The sequence below is a fragment of the Mchenga conophoros genome, linkage group LG14 (assembly GCF_057382185.1).
Source record: "Mchenga conophoros isolate Kocher_MC1m ecotype Shallow Benthic linkage group LG14, M_conophoros_male_GT1.1, whole genome shotgun sequence".
Lineage (NCBI taxonomy): Eukaryota > Metazoa > Chordata > Actinopteri > Cichliformes > Cichlidae > Mchenga > Mchenga conophoros.
Window position 1 is genome coordinate 12,226,286 of NC_140539.1, and position 11,868 is coordinate 12,238,153.

At 42.6% G+C, this 11,868-nt stretch overlaps 1 protein-coding gene across 1 annotated transcript; it reads right to left on the bottom strand.

Moving 5' to 3' along the window:
• Positions 1-38: 38 nt before the first annotated feature.
• Positions 39-11,255, bottom strand: LOC146559383 (von Willebrand factor A domain-containing protein 5A-like). Its single transcript, XM_085245294.1, has 15 exons — positions 11,101-11,255; positions 10,841-11,017; positions 6,476-6,609; positions 6,021-6,078; positions 5,447-5,649; positions 5,135-5,357; positions 3,813-3,973; positions 3,626-3,740; positions 3,335-3,507; positions 3,157-3,245; positions 2,920-3,064; positions 2,596-2,675; positions 2,391-2,505; positions 2,107-2,265; positions 39-146 (listed from the first exon to the last, which is right to left on the bottom strand). The coding sequence occupies exons 4-15, from the start codon at positions 6,058-6,060 to the stop codon at positions 39-41; spliced, it is 1,611 nt and encodes a 536-aa protein (XP_085101420.1). The 5' UTR covers positions 6,061-6,078; positions 6,476-6,609; positions 10,841-11,017; positions 11,101-11,255.
• Between the last annotated feature and the right edge of the window lie 613 nt (positions 11,256-11,868).

The following is an 11,868-nucleotide window of genomic DNA, read 5'->3' on the forward strand; positions in this document are numbered from 1 at the left end:
GTTTTCATATCTAATTCTGACACTAGATATGAACTCATTTACCCAGTGTCCTCTGCAGGTCTGAGACTGAAGTGCAGCTGGTTCTCAGAGGGATGACCTGCCAGGCTGTACTTCAGCGTCACACAGCCCTCTGCTGCCTCTGAGCTCTGACACAGAATTACAGTGTTAGAAGTCACGTTAATTACTGTCATCAAATACCTAAACAACAACATGAGAGGTAGGGGTGCAACGATACACAAAATTCACGGTTCGGTTCGATACTTTGGTGTCACGGTTCGATATTTTTTTCGATACAAAAAAAAAAAAAATGTTCATGCCTTTTTAATTTGTCATTTATTAAATTTTCACAGCACATTCTGCACCACTTCTTTGTGCGTTCATCATTTGTTTGAAGCCAGCTCACCTCCTGCAACTACTTTTCCGAGAATATGTGCTTCTTTTGTAGTTCGGACTCCTGACATTTCATTGGAGGTGGAGGAACATCACAGTAATTGCTTAAAGGAGCTTCTTCGACATCTTTAAGAGTTCTAAACAAACGTCTGTCCTCCTCCAGAAAATCTTATGTACGCAAACACGCATTGCAACTTCTTATCTTGTGCACGTTTTTTATTTTGACAGCGAATGCGCACCTGCAGACCACTTATGTGCAGCCCTGGTTATTTAGCTCGTCATATTGCAGCCACAGAAATTCTTTTGTCCATGAAACCATAAAGCTGCACTTTCTTTTTGCCTTATAGTCTGATTTGTCATAACTTTACAGTTTTGTGGTAAGCTTTTCTTTGGCTGTCACTTCTTCACCCTGACCTGTCTTATTTGGCTCAGCAGAACTAAAATATATATCCTGCTGCTTTTACACACACACACATAACGGTCAGCGATTCTCTGCGCGATCAACCTCTCACATGTTTAAGCTTGCTGCGGGAGATTTCACTTGTCATGTTTGCATAGTAAGCTAACAATTAATAAGACGATGTCAGAGGAATTGGTGCGCAAATTATCATCACTCACCAATCAGTACTGTCGCTCTCTATACACAGTTCGCGCGATTGCAAAGTGAAAGCAAAAAACAAGCGCAAATTCAAACGCGATTTCAATATGTCACATATTGACAGTGGCTCACCGATGCCAATGACATAATTACCCAGCTACATTTCCGAAAGAATGCAAAAGCATTGACATATATTTTTCCTTCCTACGATAGGCCGACGGGCAGGGCAGAGATAGATTTTGGTAGCCCGACTGGAAAAATCGCTAGCTCCGGGACGTCGGGCTAGCGATATTGCAAGCCCTGTATCTGATTGAGGAATCACTCATCTTTGGAAAAGAGAGTTTATTACAGAGAAATGGCTCTTTCCAAAATAAAAGCTATACTATATGCTTCTTCTGGGCTATATTCTCAGCAGCATATTAAAGATATCAGGTCCCATAAGGAGAATCATGTGCTAACGGCTGTCTAAATGACTCGGGTAAAGTCTGTAGCATGCGTGCTTGTTGTTTTTGTCTGCTTCCACTTGTCTTTGCACTAGGATGATGTCGGAAGGAAATGTGCAGTCATATTCATTGTGTTCACACTAGTGTTGTCAGTGTTAATCTGAAATGAAGTTAACGCCACAACACGGCAAATCTCCGTTAACGAGCTACCGCGGATCGCCCCGTGTGTGGGGCTGGACGGCCAACACGTTAACGAGCTAACTGCGCTAACGCAGTAGTTCCCACCCATGTAATTGAGCATTGCCTGGCACATCCAACATACTGTCTTCAGGGTCATACTTCACATGAAAACCAAAATAGTTCCAAACGCCAGATCTGAATGAGGGTGGGGGAGGTTCAATTTGCCATGTTGCAACGAGAGCTTAACCTCTGTCTGGCTAGCTTGCCCTGCGCTCAGTGAATCTGCACTCGACAGTGCAGCCTAGGCGGAGCAGTCGAGTGCAGATTCACTGAGCGCTCAACACAGACAGCATCGTCAGAAGGAAAGTTGATAAAATAAATTAAAAATTTTGTATTGTTCGATACATATGCTTACCGAACCGAAAGCACTGTATCGAACGGTTCAATATCGATACGAGTATCGTTGCACCCCTAATGAGAGGCTGCTGCTCCTACCTGTCCAGTGAGCTGGGCATAAATCAGTGACCTCTGACCCTGGAAAAGTGTTGTGATTGGTGGAGAGAGGACAGTGACAGACACTTCCTTTGGTAAATCCCATGTGACTGAGATGTCGACCACAGCTGGCTGCAGAGCAAATCGTAGCGACTGCATCACCTGACAACAACAAGAATTAGAAAAAAAAAAAATACATTTATGGGGTTTTTTTTTAATCATTCTGTCCTAATAATAACATCATGTTGTCTTTTTATGATGACAATTATTATGACTTATTGTCTTACTTTTGGTTGCATCCTGTCAGTCCCTGTGATGAACTGAGCGTGACCTCCTCCTTCCTTGGCCATCCCATTGATGAGAGCAGAGCTGGCCCCTTCCCCAATCCCAAAAGAGAAACACCTGCAATACACCAGCTTTTGTTGTGTACACAGAGGACATGTTGGACATTCTGGTAATTGTGTAGATATAACAGTTTTTTTGTAGTTTCACCTGTGAGAATCTGAATTCTTCTTCACCAGATCGATCACTTCTTTGGTGTTTCCCACCTGTCCATCAGTAAAGACAAACAGCTGGAGAGGAGAGTTGGCACATAAGGACATAACATCAGACCCAGAAACACACAACTAGTTCTGAGAGCTGAGTTAAGTTTCAAAAACAAAAATACTTTCATGGTAATACACAATAAACAAGCAAACAAAAGAGCAGAACTGTTTCCTGGACACTACACTAACTTTGTATAACTGTTCAAGCTGGGCGTTTTAAAAAAAAGTGCATTAATAGTCAGTGTAATGTCAGTGTATATGTCTGTGTTACCTGTCTGGGCTGATTGGGAATGCAGGCCTGGCTGTAAATATATTTGAGGGGCTTCAGGATCTTTGTTCCTCCAAGATTAGCCTTCATCTTCTTTATTTTCTTCAGAGCCTCCTCCATGGTCTTCTGGCTGTACTCCACACTCTTACTGTCATTACACAAACACCAATACACAAGTACATGTACTTCGTATCAAAAACAGACTTTTGTTGGGCTGACTGATGTGAGGCAGAGACTCACGGGAAGATGTGTTCATATTTGGACCCGAAACTGTAAATGTTGAAATAGCAGCCAATTGGTAAACTCTTCAACAGCAGCAGTAGAGTGTCCTTAAGGGAAGAGGGAAAAGATGGTGAGGCCACTGTGTGAGAGGCACATCATGAAATTAAAGATTTCAGAGTAAACTTATTATGAATACCTTGGCACCGTGGATGCGAGTCTGGCGAGGAAATCCGTGGTTCCTAAATCCCATACTTCCAGATCGATCCACTAAGAACACAAACTCTCCACATGGAGCCATTGAAGACATCACAGACTGGGGGAACTCAGGGTACAGACTCACCATCACCACTGGATCACCCATCAGAGAGCCTGAAAATGAGAGACAGAAAAAGAAAATTACATAAATGCTTTTTATTCCAACACAAACTGTTTGTTAAAAAGTAAGGATAATGAAATGTGTATTTGCAAACTAAAAACTTTCACTCACCCGGCTCAGCAGAGGCCTGTCCTGCCTCCACCACAGCAGTGGGCTGGTGGGCGTTTTTGTAATAAATCAGCAGTTCAACATCTCTGTCAAACTTGTGTCCTGCAGCCAGCTTGACCTGCACACCACAAACACATTCATATTTATTCATCAGTAAGAAGTAACACAGACACATCAGCACTCTACCTACCGTGGCCTGGGTTTGATCGGTGTTGAGGTACTGCAGAGGGTCCAGGGAACAGTTGGACTCTACTTTAGAGATTGGACGAGGAGAGGACACTCGGGCAGAAAAAGACAGACTGTAGGGCTCCAGAGAGGCTGGAACAGAAGTTACCTGGAAACCTGCACCACCTGCACACAGTATCAGACTGATTAGAAGTAAATCTTTTGTTACAGTATCAACTTCAAGGTTCACAGAAAAATTAATTGAACCTCATGTTCTGGTTTTCTTTCTATTGTTATTTGATTTTAATACATTTCACTTCAGTTTTATTTGTATAGTACCAAATCACAGTGAAACAAAAGTCACATGAGAGTAAAAGAATTATAAATTTGATTCTGGATTTGACAGTGAACCAATTAGGAGAAGCCAGTATGGGATAAATATGTTCTCTTTTTCTAGGCCCAGTCAGTACTCTCGCTGCAGTAATAAATGCATGAACTAGTTTTTCAGCATAATTTAGTTCAATTGTTGTTTGCCATCTGGCTTCAACAATAGATAAAGCTAAGTATCATCTGCAGGGCCATATATTTGGATGTTGACTTTTAATGTTCTCTGTAAATCTCCCTCATATACACATTTACATAAGGGGGACGTAAACCCAGGTATGAGAAGGTGCAGTAATAAAAGCTTGTGTACATATTATGTTGGGTGCCCATGAAAAAGGCACCTAACTCAAGGGAGGAACCAGTGTTGTGTCTACACATAACAGACAACTTAGCAAAGTGGACACAATTTTAAACTGTATCTTTAGGCAGCCTGTTGCAAGTACACATCAGTTGTTCCCATTTCTTTAGCTGAAACCATGAAAAAGTAAAAAAATAACACTTTGACATTTATAAAATAATATTTTGGCACCAATAAGATGATTGCCAAAGTGCTATTAGATAAAAACTTGACATATCTGGGTAAGCTGTGCAGTGTGTCCTTAAAACATTGTGGAAACTAGACAGGTGAAGAAGTGCCAGGCCTAACAAACTATCTACAGCACATAATGATTTGAAAGTCATGTCCTTAAGAAATAGGAAAAAGATCCAGCGAACAGCTAACAGGACCCGAGGGATGGATCTGGGTCTTTAGTTGATCCATTTACTGTTCATTGAAGCTTCATCAGAAACGCTCTCAAAAGGAGGGTGGCTATCAAGAAGCCATTCTTATAAAAGGGAGAAAGGGTTCGAGGCATACAAATTTACACAAGAGGTGGACTGAAAATCAGTGGCAACAAAGGTTATCTTGACAGAGAACAACACAAAAGGCAAGCAGGATCAAAAGAAAAGCTACAGTTGTCCTACCCTGAGGTTGGTATCGAGGGTTGAGCACAGCAGGCAGACAGAACCTCAGACCATCATCAGCCTGCACAGCCAGCTCAGTGACGTACTCCAACCTGATGGAGGCGCTCTCTCCTGGAGGCAGGCTGCCCACACACAGAGAGAATATATCTGGACTCTCATCACTCTCTGCCAATAGGCAGACCTGCTGACCGGAGCTCAGAGCATCATCATACAATTCACGAGCCTGAAGCACAGGTGATGCATGTCAGTGACATTCACTGTGTTTATTTTGAAGCTCACTTATAATCAGGTTATATTTACTGTCCAGCTCACCTTCTGTTTCTCCTTCACCTCAGCTACAATCTGCATCTGTCCAATCTGAGCACTGAAATGACAGACAGCAGCATCTCCAGGCAGAGGGAAGACAAAAACAGCCTCTAATGGTTTGTCCTCCTTGTTCTCATAGTTCAGAGTGGAGACCACTGTAGCCACATGGTCCCTCACCTCCAGCTCCACCTCAATGCTCTTCAGAGGAACTGACAGTCAAACAGAAACATCCAAATTTACAACACATCTTAACTTGGTCAAACCAGTTAAATGGACTGGTTCTTATACAGCACTTTTCTACTCTATCTCAAAGCACTTTACACAACTTGTCTCATTCACCCATTTGCACAAGCACTTTTTTCTATACTCTTTCTATGGAAGTGCACAGGCAATCATGCGCCAATAGATGCATCAGAAAGCAACTTGGGGTTGGTACATGGCCCAAGGATATTTGGCATGCAGACTGCAACAGACGGGGGTCGAACCTCCAAATTGGTAAGCAACCTGCTCTACCTCCTGAGCTACAGCCGTCCCCCCCCCAAATCTCCTATGAAATTGTATTTATTAAGTGATGTTTTACCTGGTTCCATCTGGACACTGCGTAGACCACAGAACACCATCTTTGTACCTATTCACAGCTAAATCAGAGGTTTAATTTGAACATGATCGTTATACTGACACGTAACTTTCATTAAAATATAGCCAGCCTGAATACAACATAAAGTGATTAAGATATATCTGAAAGACTTAACCTGAGGTCATTTTCAAAATATCAGAATAAAAACAAAGAAAAGCAATCATCCTTAAAGATATAAATGGAAATATTATAACTTGAAAAAAACTTTGAAAGATATTTTTGTTGTTGTGTGGGCAAATAAAATCTCTCTTTTTTTTTTCAGATATTACTCTGACGGGCAATAAAATGGAAAAGACCCACCATGTGGAGACACTACGATCTATGAAGAAGGCTAATTTCGATCAAAGATTCTGATGCGTCATCTTAACCTTCATAAAACACATGGAATAAATTCCTACCTCTTAAAACACTGACGTTGGTCCAGCAAATACTTTCCTCCTGCTGTTTGTGACGTAAACGCGCTCGTTTCTAAAACAGTCGCAGTAAAAGGTCCAGCCGAAGACAGAGATGTCCACTTGTGCTCTGCAGACAGCTGTGGAAAAAACACAGTTCTGAGGGCTGGGACAGTCAGGTGGGCGAGGCTTCAGCAGCCAGCCGAAGCAATCAAGTGCATCTACCAGCTGCTGCTCACCAGCGCAGTTAATATCAATTAACGTCAGTGAGCAGAGAGGAAGCAACAGCCACATAACAGCAACACAGTGCGGTGTTAGAAAAAGTCACTGTGTTTTCCACGAAGTTTTTTATGCACTGCATGAAAAACCCTAATTTGTTACAATTACCAAATACCAGTTTACAATAAACACAAAAATCAGAAACCAAAAACATGAAATTAAAAAGTAATTAAATCAGGATGGATTTTATGGCACAACACTAAATTTAAAGCAGTATGAAGTAGAGGTGGGCGATATAAACGATATAAGATACAAACGATATAAATTTGGCCAACGGTAGAGATTTTGACTATACCGCTGTATCGCCATAGCGCATATTGATGATGTCATCAAGCTGCGCCTGTTTTGGTCGAAAGCGTCACAGCGGCTACAACCATTATCATCTGCAAATTAAGCCGGGAGACAGTCATAGCAAAGAGATGAAGCATTTTTGAAATATTGGGAAAGCCAAAAACTCTGCTTCACCTCCGTAACATTGATTCATTAATGTTGAATTCTCTCGTAGCTGTTCTATTCCCATATTGTTGCAGTACATTAATAACTACCTTGTATTGTGGATGAATAATCTCAGTTGTTCTCCTGACTGACGTTTGCCCCGTGTATAGCATCCTGCTTTGTGATTGTATTTGTCCCTAACCACCAGAATCCCTCACGTTAACTTTTATCGAGTAGAAAAAAAGTTGGCGTTCATCATCCAGCTTCACTGTGCTAATGTTATGCTAACATAGCTGTGTCGCTAGCAATCACGTAGCACAACATTATATACCAGGTAGTCCAACTTCAGTAACCCTGCAAACGCCACTGATGTTTAGTTTTCTGTCTTCATTTATGTCAGAAGTGGTAGCAGAGCTATATGTTTTAATTAGTTTAAAAAATCTCTCAGTCAGAACATGGTGTGTCATGTTTAGGTGGAAACTAGCAAGCTAACTTCCTGTTAACTTCTAACTCCGTTAAATTTAATAACTTCTGTTTTCATGGATGCCTGGTTGTTAAACTTAATTGTTACACCTAGTAAAGCAACAACGCTGATGATTTTATTAAAGATGAAAGAATTTAGACCATTTTTAACTCTCAATGTTCGTTTGACTTTGGGACCTGAAGGGACGGAGTTTTGGACCCAGATTACTCCGCGAAGCTCCTCACTACGGCAGCCGTAATGCTCTGACAATCCATCAAAACATTTTTGAACAGATTTCTGCACGCCCAAATCGGTTCCAGGTCAGTAAGCACAACCAGAATTCATACATAAGGCACACTCGATTTTTGAGAAAATTAAAGGATTTTAAGTGTGCCTTATAGTGTGGAAAATACGTTATACAGAAGAAAATAATATATCGGGATATATATATCGTTACCACACGTGCTTCAAATTATATCACGATATGGATTTCATGCCATATCTCCCAGCCCTAGTATGAAGTCAGTAAACCAAACCCTCAGAGCCCCAGAGTTTCTCTTTTGATGCTGTAACCCAACAGGACTTTTCCAGCTTCAACACACTCTGTCACACACAGTGCTAAAAACACAGTTATTACAAGAAAGCATGTGGAAAAACAGCTGATCGTAGCCATGGCATATTGTTAAAATAAACACACTTTATCAGCTATTATCATGGTTTCTACCATTCTGAGCACGGACCCATGAGGCAGCCTTCACAGCCAGAAGCTCTTGAAGCCATGAAGCCGGATCAGAGCCAGAATAGTGGCCCACACATCACCGGTAGCGTAAATCAACAAATTAAAGGAAATCAAATTAAACAGAAAAAACACAAAAACATCATAAAGCTGCATACACTTATCACAGACATGAACGTCATGATAATTTGCGACCTTTTATGATTTGTTTGCACATTTCTTTTTCGAGGATCGAATGATTGTACAGCAGACATCAAGAATTTCATGGATAAGCTTTAATTTATCTTGGATTTTGTCCAATCTAATAACAATAATTGTTATGAGGGCTTCTATATCAACTCCAGAACACGGTAACTTATTTACTAAGATGCGTGTGAAAATGTCCTGATTAGACCTCAAAAGGTCCTCGTGGTCAAAGGGTTATATTAACTGTAGCAGAACTGAATTTGAATTTAAGTGTCACGGCTAATGGAAAGCATGGACTCAAGCGCAGAACTCTGGATACAAAGCAGACAGTGCGTTTATTTACAGTGCTCAAATACAGTCTTAAACAAAGAAGGGCAATTGTCCAAAGGTGATTTTCTCCCAATTCCCGAAGGTGGTGCACATGAGTTAGTGATGTGCGATACCACTGATTTCCTTTCCGATCCGATACCAAGTAATATTCAGGGTGGTATCGATGATACTGATACGGTCTTTCACTACTCGGGTTAAACATGATATATAAGTCACTTTGATAACTTCAAAATGTTATTGTTTGGCTTTTTCAGTGTTTTATTTGTTCGTGACTAAATCGGTTTGGCTGAGATTAAAGTTATTAGATTAGATTAAATTAAATTTAACTTCATTAATCCCTCGGGAGGGTTCCTTCAGGGTTTTCACACAGCTGAATAAACATCAAACAATAATTAAACAGAAGAGTTTACGTCAGTGCCCGGTTATATATTAGATAGCCAGGAGCAGACGGCAGAGTTTCACTCCACCGAGGGAGCTTGTGACGTACTACCCTACTACTTTCTTTAGACCGCCAAGGTCGGGTCCTCAGGTGGAAGCAGCCTCTGAATTTGGACACCCCCGCTGTTTCCGGGCCGGCCAATAATAATGGTGACATTTAACGTATTTTATCCGATCAATAAACCCTGTAAAATGTATTTATCACCCCCCAACAGCCCTTTTGAATGCCTCCCTAGTATGGCCACAACACCTCACTCTTGGAGCACTTTTTTTGCCACATGTATCGCAAACCACATCTCAGCTGTTTGTGGAGGTAAAATACGTCCGCACAATTACGCTCAGCCATTGTTGTGAGTGCGCACGCCAAGGGGCTGCGAGACATTTATACAGCCATATTTTGCACATGACTATGAAAGGCGGAAGAGGAAGTAGTTCCTCTGAATGTAGACAATCCGAATGTTATAGTTTCTTTCCACTGTGTGGCTGGCTTAAAACCTGTGCTCTGCTTGTATTGTTGTTAGTGATGTGTACAGCTGGCGAGCTGCAGCCGTTGTACTAATGTACTGTTAGAGAAATCGTGTGATTATTGTAACGGTGGACAGCGCACGGGAAGGACCGGTTCGGGGTGAGCTGGAGGCTGGCGGGACCTGCCAAGCTGGAGACGGAGGTGCGGGGGGGGGGGGGGTCCTGCCACATCCGAGGGCAGCGTGCTGTCCGGTCCAGCCTCTCTTCCAACAGAGGCCGGCACGCTGTGTGGTACTGCGCGCCGACCACCTGCTCAGCTGCCTGTGAGCCCCGGCTCACTTCCATGCCTGCTGCCCCGCTGCTGTTTGCCACATGGGTGGCTACCTGGGGCGCCGATGGTCCGGGCCGATTCCCTCGCCTGCTCGCGGAGGGGGCGAGTAGGTTAGGCTCTGTCTCAGGGGCAAAGGGGGTATATGGCGGGGTACGTTCTGAGATGGACTCACTTGCACGGCATCTACAATCATGCCTCGCCGGCTTAAAACCTGTGCTGTGTTCTGTGTTGTTGTTGATTGTGATGTGTACAGCTGGCAGCAGGAGAGCTGGAGCAGAATGTACTGTTACAGCAGCCATGTGATTATTGTAAGAATAAATCATGCTGTGAAGCATGAAAAAGCCATCAGGTCTGCCGTGGCGGTTTACTCATTTTATTTTTATTTTTTTAATAAAAAATTTACAATAAATTGTGCAAACCAGTAAACAAATCAAAACAAGTACTGCTGGGAAACTATAATACAAAATTTACAATTAAAATTCTCAACAACAATAACAGCTGATAAAAATATAAATAATATGTAAACAACTTAACAACCCCCAACTTGTCTAAGTCACGTCAAGTGACAGCGCAACATGTCAACACAAGAGGGAGCAAAGTGCGTCTGCTCTGCGCTGACACAGGAGCAGCAAGTCCAGCGACCTTTGCCAAAAGCACAGCATTACAAACAAGAGCGGAACTTAAAAGTAAAGAATCGATCTCACCAGCCTAGTATTGATTCGATACCGATGCCAACTTGGTATCGATATAATCAATATTTGGATCGATCTGCCCACCACTAATCACTACTCTTCAGTGAAAATCCGTGTGTGCTCCTTCCGTGTGTGTTTCTCCTCCCGAGTGATAAAACCAGCGAGCCCTTTTCTCCGCTCTGTACTTCTCCACCTGATGGACGAGCAACAACAACATCTGATGAGAAGGCTAGCCTGACTATGCTAAGTCACAGAATTGCGAGCACACTAAACTACCAAGCTTCAAGTACAATCCAGCGTCGACTGCCGTCTGGTAAATACCTCAGCCCAAGCGAGGAAAGATTAGCAGCAGCTGGGTGGTGTGTTTGCAGCCGAGCGGAGACGCTTCCCGGTCAGGGGTCGGCCATTCTCTCCCGGAGGCGTGGCCAGACCTGGAGTAGGGGGGGAGGGGAGGAGAGGGAGACACACACACAAGCAGGACCGTCCGACCATGACATTAAGCTGATGATGCTGACGTTCATTCCTTGAATTCCAACTGTATATTGTCTAATCTAAAGACACCATAAACAGTGTACTGTCAGTGTATAGAGATGAAAAACAGTTAGGACAACTTATGAAATATCTGCTTACATCTTGTTGAATTCAGTTGTGTGCATCCACAAAGAGCAACAGATCAGCTGATTACAGCCTGTAATTTTGATGATCACTGGGTTTTTATTTGTTTGGTTGTTATGGGAGTCACGTGGGTGCTAGCGGTGACATAAATGGGCGTTGTCAGTCTGTCATTCACTGGTTTTGATTTTGACAGAGAGGAGGGCTGGGTAGCCGTACTTTTTGTTGACCGCTGCACAACATGTTTCGCCTTGTTACATTAGAGCCTGTGACGTTGTAAGAGTCTGAATCAGGAGCCGATGACATTACTCTGTAAACTCTCAAAGCACTTTAATAAACAAACAAACAATTCCACCTCTCGCATTATTGCGTAAAGTTGACAGCGCGTCAGGCAAATAGGCAGGCTTCATCCCCGGCCTCTAGCGACTGTGG